At 45.3% G+C, this 21,852-nt stretch overlaps 5 protein-coding genes, 1 non-coding gene and 1 pseudogene across 7 annotated transcripts; 6 read left to right on the top strand and 1 right to left on the bottom strand.

Annotated features, from left to right (window-relative positions):
- Positions 1 to 725: 725 nt before the first annotated feature.
- Positions 726 to 1,367, top strand: LOC136353956 (calmodulin-like protein 1; annotated as a pseudogene).
- A 917-nt stretch (positions 1,368 to 2,284) lies between these two features.
- Positions 2,285 to 4,073, top strand: LOC4349551 (probable phytol kinase 2, chloroplastic). The gene is made up of 6 exons (XM_015761794.3): positions 2,285 to 2,431; positions 2,687 to 2,754; positions 2,876 to 3,010; positions 3,153 to 3,268; positions 3,414 to 3,528; positions 3,622 to 4,073. The coding sequence occupies exons 1-6, from the start codon at positions 2,312 to 2,314 to the stop codon at positions 3,890 to 3,892; spliced, it is 825 nt and encodes a 274-aa protein (XP_015617280.1). The 5' UTR covers positions 2,285 to 2,311; the 3' UTR covers positions 3,893 to 4,073.
- Positions 4,074 to 4,125: 52 nt separating this feature from the next.
- On the top strand, positions 4,126 to 9,877 carry LOC9270397 (protein CHUP1, chloroplastic). 2 transcript variants are annotated; one of them, XM_066305383.1, is made up of 10 exons: positions 4,328 to 4,372; positions 4,458 to 4,981; positions 5,073 to 5,119; positions 5,886 to 6,590; positions 7,134 to 8,426; positions 8,554 to 8,685; positions 8,765 to 8,946; positions 9,091 to 9,202; positions 9,293 to 9,436; positions 9,538 to 9,877. In XM_066305383.1, the coding sequence occupies exons 2-10, from the start codon at positions 4,903 to 4,905 to the stop codon at positions 9,634 to 9,636; spliced, it is 2,793 nt and encodes a 930-aa protein (XP_066161480.1). In that variant the 5' UTR covers positions 4,328 to 4,372; positions 4,458 to 4,902; the 3' UTR covers positions 9,637 to 9,877. The 2 variants fall into 2 exon arrangements, with proteins under 2 accessions (XP_015617279.1, XP_066161480.1); XM_015761793.3 differs by having other exon boundaries at positions 4,126 to 4,981.
- A 206-nt stretch (positions 9,878 to 10,083) lies between these two features.
- Positions 10,084 to 10,157, bottom strand: TRNAI-AAU (transfer RNA isoleucine (anticodon AAU)). The gene has a single exon. It is a non-coding gene; the product is annotated as a tRNA-Ile (tRNA).
- A 1,644-nt stretch (positions 10,158 to 11,801) lies between these two features.
- Positions 11,802 to 14,280, top strand: LOC4349548 (uncharacterized). Its single transcript, XM_015759807.3, has 8 exons — positions 11,802 to 11,963; positions 12,317 to 12,485; positions 12,678 to 12,768; positions 12,865 to 12,923; positions 13,019 to 13,079; positions 13,405 to 13,495; positions 13,579 to 13,655; positions 13,868 to 14,280. Exons 1-8 carry the CDS (start codon positions 11,936 to 11,938, stop codon positions 13,991 to 13,993), a joined length of 702 nt encoding a protein of 233 aa, XP_015615293.1. The 5' UTR covers positions 11,802 to 11,935; the 3' UTR covers positions 13,994 to 14,280.
- A 253-nt stretch (positions 14,281 to 14,533) lies between these two features.
- LOC107277383 (ammonium transporter 3 member 1-like) lies at positions 14,534 to 16,134 on the top strand. The gene has a single exon (XM_026021464.2). The coding sequence runs from the start codon at positions 14,935 to 14,937 to the stop codon at positions 15,913 to 15,915; it is 981 nt and encodes a 326-aa protein (XP_025877249.1). The 5' UTR covers positions 14,534 to 14,934; the 3' UTR covers positions 15,916 to 16,134.
- A 4,788-nt stretch (positions 16,135 to 20,922) lies between these two features.
- Positions 20,923 to 21,628, top strand: LOC4349547 (probable calcium-binding protein CML25/26). Its single transcript, XM_015761124.3, has one exon. The coding sequence runs from the start codon at positions 21,085 to 21,087 to the stop codon at positions 21,532 to 21,534; it is 450 nt and encodes a 149-aa protein (XP_015616610.1). The 5' UTR covers positions 20,923 to 21,084; the 3' UTR covers positions 21,535 to 21,628.
- The last annotated feature ends 224 nt before the right edge of the window (positions 21,629 to 21,852 follow it).

Here is a 21,852-nt window from a genome sequence, read left to right as displayed (position 1 = left end):
CCTACTTATGTGCCTCCCTACTTTTACACGCTAATAAGTCTTAAGTTATACAATTAAAAACTCAGTTTTGAATATATTTTAAATCATAAAAAATATAATTTTAGGGGAACAATATTATAGTACATACTAAAAAAATATATTAAACTTCTTACAAACGTTTTCAAACTGTCACGTGATGTTCTACAAACACTTCTAGACGTCATGTGGCGCTCTAATTAAAAATAATCTAAACATTGATTTTTCTTCAAATTGGTGGACCAAATAATTTTAACTATTAGATCTTAAAAAAAATCTGGCTCCCCCACCTCCACCCCCACCGTATGTGACCATGCATGTACATGCTCCACCCTCCTACTCTCCTCTAGGATCCCATTGTCCTCTCCTATTTTCTAGCTAACACAAAAATATATAAAAAATAACAATAGCTAAATGATGATGATTCTCAAGTTACATGTACTTTTCTCAATTTATTTGATTTCTTGTGTTATTGATAATTAAATACATAATCCAAGAGATATATTGCCCATATTAACTATATAAAAGTTACGGCCTCATCTTTTCGCTTATGCTTATTAGCTAAAATTTAAATTTTTAACCTTAAATTTGGAGTTAATTTTGTGGTTTTCTATCTAAGTTTATTTTTCAATATTTGTTTTTTGATCGCTAAGAACATGTATATAAAAATTTTTCATAAATTATTTTTTGTTTGCAAATATGTTGTTTAACATGGGACCGTTAGATAATTTGGTTGTTTTGACTACAAATATTTGAGCAAAATAGCACTTTAAAAACAATGAATGAATTCAAATATGTGAGTCTAAAGTCCAGGTTCAATCACCACCAAGGAGCTTGGAACCATGATATATACTCTAAACCCGATGGAAGCGGAGCTACAAGACATTATTAGCCAGATAGACACCGACGACAGCGGTAGCATTGACTTCCACGAGTTTCTAGGCCTAATGGCATGCAAAAGGACAAGTATTGAGAGGAGGGGCAGAGGGAGATGTTCCGAGTCTTCGGCAAGGAGTAGAAAATGGCTTCATCTCTAACGCCAAGCTCAGTCACGTCATGTCCAATGTATCAGGAGAGGCTCACTAATGAGGAGGTCGACGAGATGATCCACGAGACCGATGGTAGCAAGCGTATCAACTACAAGGAGTTTGTATGTAAATTCATAGCAAAAAAAACAAGCAAATTGATTAAAATATACACTAAAAAATCATTAAAACTATAAAAATACAACAAGATTTCATGTAGAATATAAAATATCAAGAGTCCATATAAATAGCTAAAATTTGGAATAATAAAATAAGTATTAAAAGAAAACTCCAAACACAACACGATACACACTTTAAAATCCCTAAAAAGACAATTTAGAATAAAACAATAATTTGATTTGAATACATATTTGAAATTAGACTTAATCACTAAATTCGAAATACAGTAAATATTTTTTTAAGAACTTTTCTATCTCTATGCATAACGAATTGCATATATATGAAGCAATTGAAGATAGGGTTAGCAGGGTGGGAAAATATATTTATTATAGTTTGTTGATATTTCTTCAAAAAAAAAAGATGCAAGGAACACTCAATTAAAAATAGAAAACACCTTATTTTAATTTCAATTTATTTTGTTAGAACTATTTTCAAAACAAACTAATACACATGCCCGCGCGAATGCGCGGGCTATCTTCCTAATTACTCACTCCTTCCCAAATTGATCATCATATAATGAAATCCAAAATTTCTCAAATTGATAATTATATAACCGCATGGATACGGATTTTAATGGAATACAATAAATGTAGTAAGAGAAAATGTGTACATGCTAAGCGTGTAATTGACATGTTGTTTTAATCGATGCATGTATTGTGGGAGAATATGTACATGGTGTCTTGATTGATATGATTTAAATTATTCTTGGTCTTGGTGTATAAATATATACGATGATCAATTTAGGATGGAGGGAGTATATAAAAGGAGACAATAAGCCAAAGTGATAAATTAATGCAGTAGAGAGAGATTGGTGTTGAAGAGCGGATAGTTTACTCTATTTAATTTATTACTCTATTATATTATTGTGTATGTAGAGAATAGTAAATAGTTACCATGAAATTGGGGAGGAATTGAAGTTGAAGGACTCCATGTAGAGGGAGAAGAGATGGAGGAGAGAAACACGTGAGAATTATTATATCAGGAGTATCCATCAGCTACTACCGTCCAATAATCCAAGGTCAGCCACACCCTTAATACATACAGTATGTAAAATCTGAGTTTGTGGCCGCTCCGCTAGCAAGGCCTCATCCATGTGGATTCTGGAGAGCCCGCTGCTCCGGGACGCCGGCGCCGCCGTGCTCACCGGAGCCACCGCCCTCGCCGTGCTTCGTTTCTGGGAAGAGGTCGGCAACCGCGCCCTCTTGGACCAGGTCACCTCACCTCTTCTTCCTTCACCTACTCTCTTAACGGTTGCTCACTTCAGCTCTCTGTAGCATGATATGACTAGTGTGTTTAGATCCCTATTAGCTGCCGGCAAATTTCCATAAGCACACCATTAATTTGTTGGTTAATTGAGGTGTTTGTGTCAGATCCTGTGTTAGTCACATCACATATATACTGCAGCATGTCTTTCCGCAGCAATTATGCTGATTCTTGACTGGTATGTCGGGCTTGTCCATCTTCAGAAACTCTGCAGGAAACTCGTGCATATTACTGTTGGCTTAGTATACTTCCTTATGTGGCCTTTGTTCAGGTAAACCAGATCGATCGAGTTCCAGACCAACAATATACTAGCAGTATCTTTAATTTTGTCATGTCATAGCCATACCAAGTGTGTTTCTGCCTTCCTGACAACGTACTCTTCCTGATTGCAGTGCGGATGATGTCTATGCTCCATTTCTTGCTTCCCTTGTCATTGCATTCAACATCATAAAGGTTACCTTGATTGGACTTGGTATTGTCAAAGATGATGGCGTCATTAACTCCATGACCAGGAACGGAGACCGCAGGTACTCATCTCATTTCCCCCCTTTGACAAGCTAGTGGGCAAAGAAAGATTTGGCATTCTTACGCATTACTGCAATAAAAATAATAATAATCATAGTTGTGTTGCTTCTACCACTTGATTCAGTAATCCCTTTTTGTTTCCAGAGAGCTTCTTAAAGGTCCACTGTACTACGCTTGTGCTATAACACTCGCTACTGTAATTTTCTGGAGGACATCTCCCATTTCAATCGCAGTGATTTGCAACTTGTGTGCCGGAGATGGTACGGCCTTAGCTTCATCTAATCTCCTGCAGTTGAAAATTTTCTGCTGATACTGACACTGTTCTATCGATTTTGGACTGCTCCTTTCATTCACCGAGTGAAAAGTTTCAGACGTCAACTGACTTCTCTACACTGCTTCTTTCAGGTGTAGCTGACATAGCTGGAAGGCGATTCGGACATGTAAAGCTTCCTTACAACCCTGATAAGTCTTATGCTGGATCCATTGCAATGTTCTTAGCTGGTTTCCTTGCATCAATCCTGTAAGTAACAAGTTGGAGTATCTAATAGGCTACCCTACATTTCTATTGAAGTCTTGGTAGCTGTTAATCTGAAACTGCTGGAGTACTTGCTAGGTACATGTGCTACTTCCACCTCTTTGGATTTGTCGAGGAGAGCTGGAGCATGGTGATCGCCTTTGGTGTGACATCGCTTGCTGCTGCAATTGTGGAGTCACTCCCTATCAGCACACGCCTGGACGACAATCTGACTGTGCCACTCGCCTCTGTCCTCGTTGGTGTCCTTGTTTTCTATTATACTGGGGCCAGAAACCTGTGTTGTATGAGCGCTGACAGCAGTGACATTTCTGCACTTGTGCAGAATCAGATGGTCTTGGACAGGTTCTAGTGACTACTGACTAGTAAGTAGCTGCCCTGCAGAGCTGAAAAGAAACTGATTTACTAATATCAGATTTGATTAATGTAACAAGGATCGATACAAGCTACAAGCATCATAGTTGTATCTTGTAATCAAGAAAAACAAAAGCTATCTGATATACTAGTAAGGCAAAAGTTGAGTAGAGGAAAAACATACCAGAGAGCTGTCTACACTCCAAACTAAATGTCTATTCTGTATATATGGTGGTTGTGTGCAAGCTGCCAGCGCTTTTTGTTTTCCCTCGAAACATACTTCCATTCCATGGAGATTACAGGCCTGAATACATGCACAATGATTTTCTCTAGGTGCAGCAGAGGTGAACCTCCAGATTCCTCCAAAAACACCAAAAAGGAAAATCAGAACTTTTTCTAAGTGTGTTATTAGCTTATTAGTATTTCAGATTTTGCAGGTGCGTCCAGAAGAGGGTAATGATAAGCAAAGCTCCATCCTGTGAGCCTCATAACTCTCGTCCTGTCTTTGCTAGCTATCCAAATATCGCTATAACGCACTAGCTACCACTCATTTTTGTGCACAGGAAACAACCTGCCTAGCAAGCTAGCTTTCAAGCCACAAGCCGTACTTGTATCATGACAGGCAAATCAGAAGCCACAAATTAAGATGCATTGCTTTCTTCCTGGCACTGTCAGCATATGTAAATTTTGTCAGCTATTAGTAAATGCCACACTGCTGGCACACAGAGAAAAGAGCTTGTCTGCTAAATGAGTCTTGTCTGTTTTTGCAAACAAGGGATAAACATATAGAGACAGACAAATTGGAAGGAACAATTTGCAAGCCACATGTTCTGGTGACTTTCACTCACTCATCAAAGGCAAGGAGCTCTCCTCCTCCAATGTATCTATCTATCTCTAGCTCAAGATATCTGGCTTGCCATTCTCATAGCTTGCCAGTTTCTGATGAGCCAAGGGAGCTCTGTGCGTCGTCAGCTCTCCAGCCCGGGACAGTGATGAGGGCAAGGAGCCATGCTTGTCAGGTTAGGCGTCGTTGTTGTAGCCTCCGTCGCAGCTTTAACTCTTAAGAGAGCCAACAGTGGCAACAGAGGTACTATACTTGCTTCTCTCTTGCAGTGGCACTTCCTTCCTTAATTTGTTCCTCTGAATTTCTCACTGAAGCTCTTGTTGAACTTCAACAGATGGCCAAGCAAGGAAAGGAAAAGACAAAACTCGCTACTCTGAACATGTAAGTGCATGCCATTCTCTACTAGCTTAGAACTTGTGAGTTTAACTGTAACAGTTCTTCGCCCCTCCTCGATGCCGTTACTTCCTCTGGCTGGTCGCCCTCAACCGATGCTGGACGGCGGACCGCCTTCGAAGCCGAGGTCTGTCGCACCCGGATCGTTGCCCCCTCTGTGATCAATGCGACGAAACGATTGATCATCTCCTGGTCGCATGCCCGGAGTCTCGGCAGCTTTGGTGGATTGCTCTTACTGCTATCGGTCATTCTGAATGTCTGCCTCTCAATGAGCAGTCCTTTCATGTCTGGTTGTGTGACAGTCGCAAAAGGATGATTAAAGACCATCGCCGAGGGTTCGACACAATTGCGGCACTAGTAGCATGGATAATCTGGAAGGAAAGGAACAACCGGGTCTTCAACCAGAAGAGCAGACCTTGGATGGAGATAGCTAGGGCTATGATGGGGGAAGCGGACCTCTGGCGGATGGCTAGATCAGCCATACCAACCATGACAGTCCCTTCGCTTGTTCTTTGGTCGCCAAATCATTCGGGAGATTAGGCTTCTACTTTTCTCTTCCCCTCTTCTGTACCCTGTCCCTTTCTTTTTATTTTTCAGGCCCGTTCTGTGAATACATTTATTCCTCTTAATAAAAAATACGCGTCTCGCATATTCCCAAAAAAACTGTAACTGTTCTGAACACGTAAGTGAATGTCATTCTCTACTAGCTCAAAACTTGTGAGTTTAACTGTTCTTTTCAATTGCTGTGGTTCAGGGGGAGAAAGAAGAAGAGAAGGAAGAGGTTAAAACAATCAGCGGCATAATCAATTCAGCTCTTTCAGATGATGACGACATGCTCTCCGAGATCGAGAGCCTCCTATCAGGGGAGATTGACATCCCCCTACCAAGTGACAGGTTTGACGTCAAAGAACGCTCTTGGTACAACAGTGTTAACTCCGAGCTGGAGAGGCTGCGTGGACTTGTGCGTGAGCTGGAGGAGAGGGAAGTGAAGCTTGAGGGAGAGCTGCTGGAGTACTATGGCCTCAAGGAACAGGAGACTGATGTTGTAGAGCTACACAGACAGCTCAAGATCAAGATGGTGGAGATCGACATGCTCAAAATGACCATCAACTCGCTGCAAGAGGAGAGGAAGAAGCTTCAGGATGACGTCGCCCGTGGCACAGGAGCCAAGAGGGAGCTGGAGGCTGCGAGGAACAAGATCAAGGAGCTGCAGCGACAGATACAGATGGAGGCGAACCAGACGAAAGGGCAGCTGATGCTTCTAAAGAACCAGGTGATTGCGCTGAAGTCCAAGGAGGAGGAGGCAGCCATCAAGGACGCAGAGGTGCAGAGGAAGCTGAAGAAGCTCAAGGAGCTGGAAGTGGAGGTAGTTGAGCTGAGGAGGAAGAACAAGGAGCTCTTGTATGAGAAAAGGGATCTCATCGTTAAGCTGGATGCAGCACAAGGAAAAATAACAGAGGTATGATATTAGTATCATTTTCACTCAGCAATTATATGCTTCTAAAGCCTCACATTTGCATGGCATCATTTGCAGCAGCAGCAATTGTTTTTAATGTTGACATATTTTTTTTCATGATTTATGTGGCATGCAGACAGCTGGCTGCTGTCCTACATTTTTACCCCCTCTATCCTCATTTTCACATTAAGAAAAATAGGCACAAAATGATAGGATTTTTTTTTCTTTTTGTAGTTTCCCCTTGGGATTTCATCAATCAATTTCATGACAAGGACTCAGAATTTAGACTTATCTCTCACATTATCAACACTGAATTATTATCCATTGGACTAGGCTTGCACACACTAACATTGGTTTAACTGAAAAATCCCTTGCCTATTCAATAATGCATAGCTATATTGAGAGCTAAACTTATATTTCAAAACCACATCATAATTTCACAGTGCTTCTCTCAGAAAAGGAAGAATGAACTAGCAATAGATATTTATATTATGTTCATTTTCAGCGTATACAGATATATTAATAACGTAGCTTATCATTGTGCAGAGTGATGTAGTTTCCCATGCAAGAGAGGAGATCAACAAGCTGAGGCATGTAAATGAAGACCTTACCAAGCAAGTAGAAGGCCTACAAATGAACAGATTCAGTGAAGTAGAAGAGTTGGTTTACCTGCGTTGGGTTAATGCTTGTCTGAGATATGAGCTCCGCAACTACCAGGCACCATCTGAGAAAATTTCTGCTCGTTACCTTAACAAGACCCTGAGCCCAAAATCGCGTGAGAGGGCCAAACTTCTAATGCTGGAATATGCAGGATCAGAACGAGGACAGGGCGACACTGACCTTGAAACTGCTTCTTCTGCACCTTCTTCACCCAGAAGCGAAGACTTGGACAATGTTTCAGTTGACAGTTCTTCTAGCAGATACAGCTTCTTTGGCAAAAGGCCCAATCTGATGCAAAAGCTCAAGAAGTGGGGAAGGGGCAAGGATGATGAAAGCAGATTAGCTTCACCGACACAGTTCTTCACTAGTGACTCCCCAAAGAGCGCCAGCCAGAAACCAAAGGGGCCCCTAGAGGCTCTCATGCTCAGAAATGCAGGAGATGGTGTGGGCATTACAACCTTTGGAAAGAGGGAACAGGATCCCAGTGATATCATGGATGAGGCAAATGTTGCATCTTCATTCCATTTGATGTCAAAGACTGTACAAGGTTTTGCTGATGACAAGTATCCCGCTTACAAAGATAGGCATAAACTTGCCACAGAACGGGAGAAGGTAATAAAAGAGAAAGCCGAGAAAGCTAGGGTACAAAGATATGGCGGTGTCAACAGTTCAGGTATTGTGCCATCTCCAAGATCTGCACTCCCTCCAAAACTTGCTCAAATAAAGGAAAAGGCTCCTACAGCTAATGCTGAATCCAGTGACCAACCTAGTGATAACCAGAACAACCCTCTAGTTGTGACACAACTGAAACTTGCAAATATTGAGAAGAGAGCTCCAAGAGTTCCTAGGCCACCTCCTGCACCATCAGCCACTGCCAACACTGCAAGTGCGTTGTCTCCACCGCCGCCACGCCCGCCAGGTGCACCTCCTCCACCACCGCCTCCTGGCAAACCTGGTGGCCCGCCACCGCCGCCACCACCCCCTGGTTCCCTACCTAGGAATCTTGCTGGTGGTGACAAGGTACACCGTGCTCCAGAGGTTGTAGAGTTTTATCAAAGTCTCATGAAGCGTGAAGCCAAGAAGGACACAACTTCTCTGGGATCAACAACATCAAGTGCCTTTGATGTGAGAAGCAACATGATTGGAGAGATTGAGAATAGATCAACATTCCTCTTAGCTGTAAGTTATTCAAGATGATGCTTCCTTTCAGAAATATATATACTACCGAATTCCCTTAGTCCATTAGTAATTCAGGTAGATTATTATGAGGACTGACTTTTTATATAAAAAAATGGATTTGTTTCAGGTCAAAGCGGATGTGGAGACACAAGGAGACTTTGTCGAGTCTCTAGCAAATGAGGTCCGAGCAGCAAGTTTTGTAAATATCGACGATGTTGTTGCATTTGTAAATTGGCTTGATGAGGAACTATCCTTCTTGGTAAGCTTATCTATTTTTTTTCTATATGCAACACATGACAAAATAGTTAGTACTGAAAAAGGGTCAAATAACATTTTAGGTCGATGAGCGGGCAGTACTAAAGCACTTTGATTGGCCAGAGAGCAAAACTGATGCACTAAGAGAGGCAGCCTTTGAGTATCAAGACCTGCTAAAATTAGAACATAAGGTTTCGTCGTTTACTGATGATCCAAAGCTTGCATGTGAAGAAGCTCTCAAGAAGATGTATTCCTTGCTTGAAAAGTAAGCATCTCCTCTGAACCATTCTCTCCCAAATTCCATTGTTCTTCAGAGTGAGATAATAAATATCTTGTCAAGTCCAAATATGTTTAGCAAGCATAAGCATTTGATGTTTAATTGGACTAACAAGTATTATACTTATGTCAGAGTGGAGCAGAGTGTTTATGCGCTACTTCGTACTAGAGACATGGCCATATCACGCTACAGGGAGTACGGACTACCGGTGGATTGGCTGTCTGGTTCCGGGGTAGTTGGCAAGGTTAACATCTCTAGCCTATGTCTATTGCCACCTTTTTGGACCATGTAGCAAATCTAAAATCCAAATTTCATCTTGTTATGTTGGGAATAGATCAAATTGGCATCTGTTCAGCTGGCGAAGAAGTATATGAAGAGGGTTGCCACAGAGCTTGATGCCTTGCAAGGCACCGAGAAAGAGCCCAACAGAGAGTTCTTGCTTCTTCAGGGTGTGAGATTTGCTTTCCGAGTTCATCAGGTATATAATTCCGCAACCATTTATGTAATAATGGTGTTGATTAATCTGAAAGGTGAAATGGAGATTTTGTAATTAACAACTTACTCTCGAGTGCTCTGCAGTTTGCCGGAGGGTTCGATGAGGAAAGCATGAAGGCATTTGAAGAGCTAAGAAGCAAGATGTCTACACAGACATCTGCTCCACAAATTTCCGATGTATAGCTCTAACCATGATGCATTTCACACTTCTTCACTGGTTTCTTTGTTGAAAGGCAAGATTAATTGAGTAGCTAAAAGTAGTAGAAAAAGAGAAGTATAAATCCCAATATAATATTGCTGTCTCCATCAAGATGTATATGGCAGGAAAGAATGATAAGTGTACAGATGATAAATACATGTATTACTAGATTAGTGTGTGTATTTATTTGTATTTAAAGGCAGCAAGCGCATTTTAAAAGCAAAAGAAGAACTAGTAGTACCAATCAGCTAGACTGCTTATAGAAGCTACTCCTGAAGAAGCTATTCTCAACACTGAAAAGAGGCGGAACAAACCTTGAGAGCTGAAGTGGGAATGCCATATGCTGATATGTCATATGCCCAGGCCCAGCCCTGTTTAAAAAAGGAAAAAGGAAAATGAGAAAGGAAGGTAATACAGTAAAAAAGAGGAAATGGCCCATGCAGGTCTCGAACCTGCGACCTTCGCGTTATTAGCACGACGCTCTAACCAGCTGAGCTAATAGGCCTTTTATGTTTTAATGCATACTCCTCCATCCAATAAAAAACGAATCTCGTCGACTTCGCGATGTTGCTCCTCTACCACTCCCGGCACCGTGAAGCGGCGACGCGTCGGGCTTGTCGACTTCGCGTGCCTGAAGCCGCTGCGCATTCCGGTGGCCGGGCTGCTCGAGCACATCAAGCTCATCGGCTGCTTCGACGACGGCAGCGTGGAGTTCATGACCGTCGCTACACGTGGCATGGGTAATGATGTTAATTTATGCTCAACATGGATGGAAATTTATCAAAACCATTTACAGTTGTTGGATTACAGAAACACAACTGCCAGCCTTTCCCTCTCACGGGCTTCTGCCAAAGCAGCAGCAGTCTGCGCATTATTACTATCTGCTTCACCAATCTTAGCGCATCGTAGGTTCTATCAGCTGGGCTGACGAAGTATGAACCCTGGGAGGAACATATGGCCACAAGAAGTTCAGCAGAGAAAACAATAGCAAGCAATGCCCACAGTGCGTGACAATATAAGTGATTAATGAAAAAAAAATACTCTCAGGCATGACTCAATAATAAGAAATATATTTCCATCCGCTTAGATTTAGCCATAGTTCACCAAGTTATATGCTTGTTCCAAACACTTGAGCTCTGCATTTCAAATACATAAATTTTACAAAGTGCTAAATGTACCTGAAATTGCATATCTACGAACCAAGGGGACTTCCATGCTGAAGGAGATTCTAGTCCTCTTTTGATGCCTGGGGTATCAGCCAATCTAACAAGAGCAAGGCTTCAGAATTCAGAATGACATATTAAAAGGAACAAGGATCAAGTAATCTCTTCATACTTCAGTAGTAGGAAACAAGCGGGGTTTAATTCCCTAATGTAGTATCTTAAATGCATTCATCAGTAGGATTCTAGTGTTCTTCAACGTTCTCGTCGTCAGCGCTGAGATCGTCACCGTCGGCTGGTACAGCGGCAAGGACCAGAGCAAAGCTCCTCCTCAACTGCTACTTCCGCGCCGGCTGCTCCGCCGCGTTCGTCACCAACAAATGCGACGGCGGCACGCTGCTCTTCTCCCCTGCCGGTTGCCGGTCGTTGGCCGCCGGACCTCCTCCTCTCTCGTCTCTCCCAGCCGGCCTTTGTCGGGGAGCTCGACGCCGTGACGCTCGGTTGGAGCTCTCTTTCCCTCTCTCGGCGCCGTCGCGCGCGGGGTGGATCTCGACGCCGTGGCGCTCGGTCCTTCCCGGTCAGGGCCAACCGCATGGCCGTCGCCTCGCCCTGGTCTGCCCCCGGGCTCGACGCCGACCCCATCCTCGTCTGCGCCGCACCAAGTCGCCGCCGCATCACCCATCATCGGCCACCAGACGAGGAGCAAAGTGAGGGAGAGAGAGAGGGGAAGGGAGAGATGACGTGGCATCCTAATATATGGATCAATGTGGGTTCCACGCTGACTCAGCCGTCACGTTGGACAAATCTGGCGTGAAGAACCTCAGGGGTGACCGGTTTTATATATTTAAGAGACTCCGCATGGTTTTACGGTTTGGGGACATTTTTTATCTCCCTTACAAGTTGAGAGACCTTCGGTGTACTTTTTCCTATATAAAATGAGAAAAATGTTCAAGCCCATATATTGAGGAGCCCATGAAGGAGGCCAGCCCAATGATCCTTCCTTTGTGTCCAAACAGACGACGTCTTGTTAAACCCTAGAGCCACCACCCACAGAGCAACATCGCCGCCGCCACCGCCAGCCGCAACAGCACCGACGACGAGGAGGAGCTGAGAATACGAGGCGATGCCGAAATCCAAGCGCAACCGCCCTGGTAACTGCATCTAATCCGCGGCGATTCGTTGCTCATCCATCTATCTGACTGATTCTTACCTCGCTCGCATCCTATCTTTTGCAATTTTATATGGTTATTATATATGCTGTTAGTTCTAATCATAGAGAACCATACAGTTTACTTTGCACAGCTTGTTTACTTCATTCATGCTTTTCACTCGCCAGTAGTAAGGTACAGACTATGCTGTGATGCTGTTTCCCCAAGGCCAAGGGAGATCCAAAAACCTTGTCTTTTTTTTTCTATCCTGCATATTCTGCACAGATCGCTCTTGTTTTGTAATTAGTTAGTTATCAGCACCAAATCTCTAATTTGTGCCCCTGATTCGAGCGCAGTAACCTTATCCAAGACCAAGAAGAAGCCTGGATTAGAGCGCAAGGGCAAAGTGGTTACCGATATCAAAGATGCCGTCGAGCACTACGCTAATGCCTATGTCTTCACCTACGATAACATGAGGAATCAGAAGCTCAAGGACCTCAGAGAGCAGCTCAAGTCCTCCAGCAGGTAGCTGCCTCTTATTATTATTAGTCTAGCCAGTACGGTGCCTCTCTGCTCAAAGCATCAAACGATATGCTGCATAGATTGAATTTTGGCTTTTCGCTTTAACCTTGCAACTACAACATATTTGCATGTATTTGCAAAAGCTATTCTAGATTGGCTGTTTGATGAAATTCTTACATACTCCCTTTATGTCAGGATATTCCTTGCTGGAAAGAAGGTCATGCAGATAGCGCTGGGGCGTTCATCTGCTGATGAAGCTAAAACAGGCCTTCATAAACTTTCCAAGGTGACATTTTCCTTTCTTAACACTTGGCATATAATACAATCCACACCATTCCTATGAATTATGAGCTCTTTCTTGACGTATGTTTTCTGTATTTAGTTCCTACAAGGTGATACTGGACTGTTCTTTACTAATCTTCCAAGAGATGATGTAGAGAGGTAGTCTCCTCATCCAATGGCTTGCACTTTATACTTATACATGATGACTGCCTATGCTTGATATGAGCATTTTTTTGCCATATATTCCACTGCAGATTATTTCGAGAATTCGAAGAGCATGATTTCGCCAGGACAGGAAGTATTGTGACAGAAACGGTATTCAAGTTATCCTTTCTATTTATGTACCTCTGTTCATGGCTTGTTTTCTCAGTAAACAATCTAGAATGACCATGCTTATCGAGATTTATGCTGACGTTACCAATGACAATGTTAAGCTCTTTGGTGATTTTAGGAATGAAAGTAGTAGGATTTACAGTAACTTGTGGAAAATTAAGTCAAAAGCACTTTGACAGTGTTAAGCTCTTTGGTGATTTTGTTTTAGCTGTGGTGTCTGCAATGCACAATATGTCTGGAATAACTATTCACTTTCTCTTCTTCATAAAACATGGTTTACTAAATTTAGAACATGATGATATGTCAGGTGGAGCTTAAGGAAGGCCCCTTGGAACAGTTTACACATGAAATGGAACCCTTTCTACGCAAGCAAGGACTGCCAGTTCGTCTGAACAAAGGTTAGCAGTTTCTGTACATTTTTTGTGCATGTGCTGGAAATTACCATGTGAAATGGCTGTTAAGTTTGGTCTGGTTGATGCAGGGGCGGTGGAATTAGTTGCAGATCACATAGTATGTGAAGAAGGGAAGCCCATTTCACCAGAAGCAGCACAAACTCTGGTACATACTGCATATCGTGCATGATTAAAAAAAAAAGCAAAATCAGATTGGCATTTTTGATTATGTTAATATTGTGACCAAGCCAATGGTAACATCTTTGTGGTGTCGTAATTATTATGTGCTTTAAGAAATACACAAGTTAAAACACATTGGCCAATCCTATGTCTTTCTATTCCATTGCAGTAAGGTCCTCTTGAATTTCTGTATTGCAGCGGTTGCTTGGGATGCAGATGGCAACATTCCGACTGTACCTTGTCTGCCGGTGGTCCTCTGATGACTTTGAAGTTTACAAGGAAGGCTTGGCGCAACTGCGAGCTGAAGCTGATGATTCTTCTTAAGCTTGTTTGGCTTGCACACCCAGTTTGCAGTGACGCACTTGCTGTCTTGTTGTGCTGAGGCAGTTTTTGGTATTGTGCGTGCGCATGGCGTTTGTGCTCTTGGTACGTTGGAAATCTGAAAAATGTAATATGTTAACAGGGTGTTCGTTGTCCTAGTATTTTCTATAAAGCTATTCGTGTCTTATTAACAGGGTGGCACATCTACGCAGCTAACATGCTTCATTTGTTGGTATTTAAACTCTTCTGAACAATTGTTACTCCCTGAATGAATTCGTTGGTAGCTATAATTTGATTTCTCGCCAAAAAAGAAGAAAGAAAACGTACTCTTTGGTTGTTTTTGGTGCCTAGCCTGGGGCCTCGGAGTCGGTGAGTGTTGTGTGCAGGTTTGTTTGTTTTATTTATGTTTCATTCTTCCTGTTTCTTTTATTTAATTCTTTCGTATAGAAAATTTCCGAAATGTTATTTCCAGTTCATATCTCAACGGTGATGATAAATAAATAGACCAAACCTTTTTTATGTCATGAATGAATATTGAAAATTTGTAAGACTCGGGCTGCCAGGCTTCATCAAGGAAACTCATTGGGGGTTACAAACTGAGATTCCTTCAACTACTATGTTGCTAAGCCCTAGAACTTGACATTTTCTCTTGTCTCCTGTCCACCAGTCAAGCATATATCGTTGGTCTCTTCCTTGGTTAATGAGCTATACATAGGTTTGTTACTACTAATAAGATACTATTCCATATGTCCTGTTAGTTAGGACTGTACTACTATACATGGCTTATTAATCAATATACTACATTGTTATTACTATCATCATCACCATCATCTTTGTAAGTAGACGAAGCTGCACTACAAACCTAACAGTTTGTGTATCTCTCTAAACTCGGCTGTGCACTCTAGCTGCAGCTGTAAGCTCAAACTAGGATTCTAGGAAGAGTAATGGCGTCGGCGGCGGTGCCGGAGTGGCTGAACAAGGGCGACAATGCCTGGCAGATGCTCTCCGCCACGCTCGTCGCCCTTCAGGGCTTCCCGGGCCTCGCCCTCTTCTACGTCGGTGCCGTCCCCCGCAAGTGGGCGCTCACCTCCGCATTCATGGCGCTCTACGCCATGGCCGCCACCATGCCGTGCTGGGCGCTCTGGGCGCACAACATGGCCTTCGGCCGCCGCCTCCTCCCCTTCGTCGGCCGCCCCGCCCCGGCGCTCGCCCAGGACTACATGCTCAGCCAGGCGCTGCTCCCCTCCACCCTCCACCTCCGCTCCAACGGCGAGGTTGAGACGGCCGCGGTGGCGCCGCTGTACCCGTCGGCGAGCATGGTGTTCTTCCAGTGGGCCTTCGCCGGCGTCACCGTGGGGCTGGTCGCCGGCGCCGTGCTCGGGCGCATGAGCGTCAAGGCGTGGATGGCGTTCGTGCCGCTGTGGACGACGCTGTCCTACACGGTGGGAGCGTACAGCATCTGGGGCGGAGGCTTCCTCTTCCACTGGGGCGTCATGGACTACTCCGGCGGCTACGTCGTGCTCCTCGCCGCCGGCGTCTCCGGCTACACGGCCGCGTACTGGGTGGGACCCAGGAGGAAGGAGGAGGACGAGGAGGAAATGGCAACGGCGAGTGGTGGCAACCTGGTGGTGATGGTGGCCGGCGCGGGCATCCTGTGGATGGGGTGGACCGGCTTCAACGGCGGCGACCCCTTCTCCGCCAACACCGACTCGTCGGTGGCGGTGCTCAACACGCACATCTGCGCCACCACCAGCATCGTCGCTTGGGTTTGCTGCGACGTCGCCGTCCGCGGGAGGCCGTCGGTGGTGGGCGCGGTGCAGGGCATGATCACCGGCCTGGTGTGCATCACTCCAAGGTCAAACATCAAGTACAGCTTTCTTCTAGTAGTAATTTCTGATGAGATGCCTGTTCCTGATCTGAGCTAGCAAACATAACATGCTCTGTTTTGGGACCTAATTACTACTGCTTCCTCCTCCGACTTAAATTATTGTCCTCTTCTTTTTTGAAGGAGGGGTCATTGAGAAGTTAGCATGGTAACTTCTCCAGTGATAGGATTTGGGTTCCTCCACTCCACATATGACATCAAGTTTGTAACTTGGTTCCTGCAATTACAAATAAATTTTAGCATAATCAAAAAAAAATTGCAGCAATTAATTAATTAATTAATCGAGAGAAACCAAAAGAGTGTGAATTTAATTTACGTACCCAAGGATGTTGCCTGCAATATTTGAGAAGCAATTCCTCCAGGTTGGTGCGAGCAAACCTCTGTCGCTTCACATAGGCTGACCTTCTCTTGGACAATTCTGCCAAGTCTTGTGGAGCTGCAGATGGAGGAGGCAGTGCTCTTTTCCTGCCAATCTTTTTGGTTATCATTAGCCGCTCTTGGATCATCATTGCGTTTAGCTGCTCCCAATCAGCATCGGAGATGACACGGCCAGAGCCATCGGTAATGGATCTTAGCAAGTGGCGCAGCCGGTCGAGCTTCTCGCCGTCGCCGGAGAGGGAGAGGAGGAATGACCCGAGCGCGGTGTGCTGCGGGTGCTTGGAAGCCTCGGCTGCGGCGGCGTAGGGGAGGATGGCGACGAGGAGGCACATGTAAAGGGAGAGTATGTGGTCGCATGGCGGGGAGTCATCAGTAGGAATATGTTGGGTTGCATGAGCCGATACGCACTTGGATAGCTTGGTCTTCATGGCCGCAGTACCAAACGTCAGGTCGGAGATGTACCGGAGTTGCTGCTGAGATTGTACTTCCCCATGATTTGGATGGAGATTCGAGCAAAAGCGCCTCCCCCAATGCAGGTGGCATTGTTGGCAGCACAAGAAGTGGGTGTTGGGCGGCGGCCATTGGCAGGTGTGGAGTAGATCCTTGATGGCCCGGACGTCATGGGTGGTGAGCAGGTGGTTGGAGCGTTGGAGCTTGTGGTTGGATCGTCGGGCGCCGGGTGATCTGCTTGGACAGCAGCGATCCTGAGGGCGGCCTTGATGTTGCCACCGTCGGGGAGGGGGAGCAGCAATGTTTGTGTTTGTGTTTGAGGGAGATGGCGGCGGTCGTGGCGGAGGAGGTGGATGGCGAGGAGGAGGTTGTAGGAGGCGATGTGGAGGTAACGCCTGGCCTGGTGGTCGGTGACGTAGGGGAAGTAGAGCTTGAGGAAGGCGAGGAGGCCTCTGAATGAGGTGTGGGACATACTAAACCCGTAGGACTTCTTGCGAGAATCTGACATGTAGTAATGGTGATTAAGATGGTGGTGAGGATGATGTTGGTGACGGGGTCGGCGAGGCCCAAGCAGCATCCGGCCTCGCCGAGGCAGTCAGCGAGCTCCGGGATGTCGTCCAGGGGAAGCCGGCGCGCCGCCTCGTCGTACCACGTGTGGTTGCATCGGTTGTCGTCGTCGCCGCCGCCGTGATAACACGTAAATCTGCCCAAGCTGCTGCTCCGTCGCTGTCGGTTGGGGATTTTCCGCCGCTTCATCGCAACCTGACACTTTTCCTTCCTTTCTTGTTGATGTTTGTTCAGTTGAGGCTTCCTTCCTTGTTGGTGTATGTATATATAAACACAGTAATAAGGCTGAATCGGATACGGGAGCACGTAGTACCAACCCACTGTAGCTTACCACCGCCGCTTTCTTTCTCCTGCCCAACTGTTATCGATCCATCCATATATCTCCCTAACATCGACGATCAAACATTTCGGGGACGCCTACGCGTCGGACAGCACTAAAATCGGACGCCTCTCTAACAACTCTCTCTCTCACTACCTCTTGGTATATATACTTATTTACCAAGTTATAAATAGTTTTATCTAATAATTTATCAATCCAATCTACGATATAATTATATCATTGTAATCATTATAATTAAATCTTTGCAACAAGATCTCATATGGTTATATTTTGATAAAAAAAATGAGCGTTGTTTCACCCCTTATATTAAAATTGTTTCATCATGTAATTAAATGTGTTTCAAAGAGATGCAACATTTCGATAATACTGACTGCAACATCGACAATCACTGCATGAAACGTTTAGTCCTAACTAGTGAAACATTAAAAAAAGTCATGTGAAACATAATATATTCACAAGAATAATTAATTTGCTAAAACATTTTTTAGACCGTGTGAAAAAAATGTGTAACATTTATAAATGGAATAGTGAAACACTAAGAAATACTTATTGAAACAACTGAGTAAAACTATGCGCAACATTAAAGAATAAGTTTTAAAAAATAACCAGAATATAATTGAGTGAGATCTTGTTGTAAAGATTTAATTGTAACAAATCCAATAGTACGATCAAATTATTGACAAGATAAGTAAAATAGAAAAAAAAAAGTTGTTTAAAGTTTTAAAATAAAGTTGTTATAAGCGTATACATCACCCGTAGGTGCACCTGAGCACAAGAAAAAATAATCACCGCGTAACACATGTACTACTAACATTGAGTGGAGGCGTTCAATATTTGTGATTGTATCGGACGTCAGACAGCAAGTATTCGTCAAACATTTCAGCAGAATTTCCATCCAGCCCATCATAATGCCCTTAGTTTACTATTACTTCCTATTCAAAACCATCATGCATATCTCCAACCGGAAAAAGTACGAATTACCTCCTGAACCACAAAACCGGATATTCTTCACCCCCAACTATGCAAACCAGATGAATTACCTCCCTCGGTTCAATCAACGGTGGATTTTATCTACGTGACGTACGCATGGCAGTCCAGTCAGCATTCTATTTATAAAAAAATATGGGACCCACATGTCATACTCTTCTTCTCTCTCTCTTCTCTCTCTCAATCTGTCTCACTCTTCCTCTCTCTCTCACCGGTGGGTCGGCGGCGGCGGGGGACACGGAGCAGCGTGTGACGCGGAGGCGGCGGCGGCGGCGGGTGACGCCGCCGCCTCTACCCCCGCTCTCTCTCTCTCTCTCTCTCTCTCTCTCTCTCTCTCTCTCTCTCTCTGGACATAGCCACGCAGGAGGCAACGGGCGGGCGGCGGTCGAGGAGCCGAGGCCGGCGACAGGCGGGGGCGGAGAAGGCAGTGGGCGGCGGGTGGGCGCGGCGAGGAGCCGAGGCCGGAGGTGACTGCATGCGGCGGGCAGTGTCAGAGGCCGCACAGAGGCAACTGTGGCGAGCAGCTCTTCCACTCTCTCTCTCTCTCTCTCTCTGTGCGGAGGTCCTCCCGCGCCGTCGCTCCCCGGGATGAGGAGAAGCCGCCGGAAGCCGGGGAGGCCGCTCCGCCTTGCCGCCTGCACGAACGAGGTCCACCTCCGTCGCGCTCTTCCTCCCGCCCTTGGGCCCGGTTCGCTGCGCCGGCAGCGGCGCATCGCCGGCGGACGACGAGAGCGTGCGACAGACGGGGAGCGAGGCGCAGGGAGGTGGGACAGGGCGCGGCGCGACGGCTTGGAGGAGGAGCCGCGGCCCCGCGCGCCACCGCAGACCCTGTGCGCCACTGGCCACCGCGCGCCTACGACGAGGAGGAGGAGCCCGTCGCCTACCCCGCGTCCCCGCTCGCCCGGTCGGCCTCCGTCTCCGTCGCCGGCCGCCGTCGTCCTCGGGCCCCCTCCGCCACCCACAACTGGCTCCGCCCCCGCGCACCACCGTCCTCACCTCACCGCCGCCACGCTCCTCCGCCTCCGCCTCCGCGCCGACGTCCATGCCGTCCGCGTCGCCGTCTGCGCCGTCCTCGCCGACCGCCCGCGCCCACCGCCCCGTCCTCGCCGTGCACGCTGTGCGAGAGAGAAAAGAGCGAGAGAGAGAATAGAGAGAGGGGAAGAAAGTATGACAGGTGGGTCCCATATTTTTTATTAAATAAAATGCTGACTGAACTGCTATGCGTACGCCACGTAGACCAAAACCACTGTAAATTGGGTCGAGGGGGGTAATTCGTCCGGTTTGCATAGTTGGGGGTGAAGAATATCCGGTTTTATGGTTCAGGGGGTAATTCGGACTACCGCGATAGTTCAGGGGGTAATTCGTATTTTTCTCTCCCCAACCCAAAGCTAAGCTTATTTCTACCATCGACTCTTTATTAGTTCTGTTGTTGAAATTAATTAATGAGTAAATTACACTAGCGATACTTAAATTTATAACGAGGTTTCACTTAGGTCCACGAACTTGCAAAACGCGCGTCGAGATCCCTAAACTTGGTTTAACGTATCATCCCGGTCCAAAGCCTCGTTTGATCATGGTCTTTTGCCAATATGGTATGCCACATAGACGATGATATAAACTTCAAAAAACTATTAGTAGTATAAATTAAATATCATCTTCTTAAACAAACCTTCTTCTATCTATTCTATTTATCTATTAAGTATGTAATATTATATAAAAACGTGTGACTACTAACGCGTTGCTAGCTTAATCATTCTGATATACTCTGGCATTAAGTCATAATGTCATACTAGTATCTTGCAAATGACTGTCTAATACCTGGCCGTCTGATCAGATGATTTATTTGACTTCTGATGATTAGATTTATCATGCTTCCGCGCTTCAAAAGGGAATTAATTAAGTGCAAGATAACACACCACATGTTATAACAGTATAAATATATGATTGATTAATTTGTAACTATATACTACTACGCGGCCGTCAGACGGTGCTAATTAAATAATTAAGGACTGACCAGGTTACTGTTAAATGGAGTACGAAAAACTGAATAATTAATAATAACATATATAGATCGAGAAGAAAATTTAAACACACGAGCAACACAATGCATGCATGTTCTAGAAAAACTAAATTGTTGAATGACGCGGAAACGTTTCTTTGCATCATATGGATCGGTCGGTCCACTGCTATAGGCGTGAACTCCATGCATCGAAATATATGGGAATTAACTAACGCTGAACCTTCTGTCCTCTTACCTTAGTAAGTATTGCCTGCTGGATCATCTCTATCATCTTATATATAGGAGTATATAGCTATCATCAGATCGACCGATGATTTCGATAGTAAGTTGCAGCAGAGACAAGTCGCAAATTAGACTCACTACATATATACGTATATACTTGCGAACTCTGATTATATTGTCGATCCAGGAGCAACCGAGATTAATCCTCTCCTTAGATTAGATATCATATAATCACTGACAGTGCCATGGCATCGTCAGCTTCGTCGGTGTTCGCGGCCTTCGACAAGGACGGCGACGGCAAGGTGTCCGCGTCCGAGCTGCGGGGCTGCATGGCGGCGGCGCTCGGGGAGGAGGTTTCCGAGGAGGAGGCGGCGGCGATCCTCGCAACGGCCGACACCGACGGCGACGGCTTGCTGGACCACCACGAGTTCATGAGGCTCTCTGCTGCTCATCAGTTGCAGGAGCCAGCGGAGGAGAGCCTAAGGTGCCTGAGGGAGGCGTTCGACATGTACGCGGAGGAGGAGGAGACGGCGGTGATCACGCCGGCGAGCCTGCGGCGGATGCTGAGGCGGCTGGGGTCAGAGCATCAGCGGCTGGAGATGGAGGAGTGCAGGGCCATGATCTGCAGGTTCGACCTCAACGGCGACGGCGTGCTCTCCTTTGACGAGTTCAGGGTCATGATGCTCATGGCTTGACCTACGTTTTATTTTGTTGCACTATTTCTCATTCATTCATTCTTTTGTTGTCAATTATTTAATTAGTGCAGATGACAGATTGATAGCTTGGTAATTCCTCATGTGTCCATATGATGATAGATTCATTCAATTTTATTGTTTTTTTACTTTGCAATTTGCATGCCATAGCACGCACGAGGAAGAATAGCTAGGTCTAGGACAACTTTGTTCAATGTTGATGGATAGAGACACAAGAGAAGAGATGGAAGAGTAAGCCCTGCCCTGCAGCTTCCCCATTTCAACGTTTTAGACGACGGCAGCCCGAGCCCATTGTTTGCA

The sequence above is a fragment of the Oryza sativa genome, chromosome 11 (assembly GCF_034140825.1).
Source record: "Oryza sativa Japonica Group chromosome 11, ASM3414082v1".
Taxonomy (NCBI): domain Eukaryota; kingdom Viridiplantae; phylum Streptophyta; class Magnoliopsida; order Poales; family Poaceae; genus Oryza; species Oryza sativa.
Note: the sequence above shows the minus strand (reverse complement) of the source record. Positions and strands in the feature narration are given on the sequence as shown.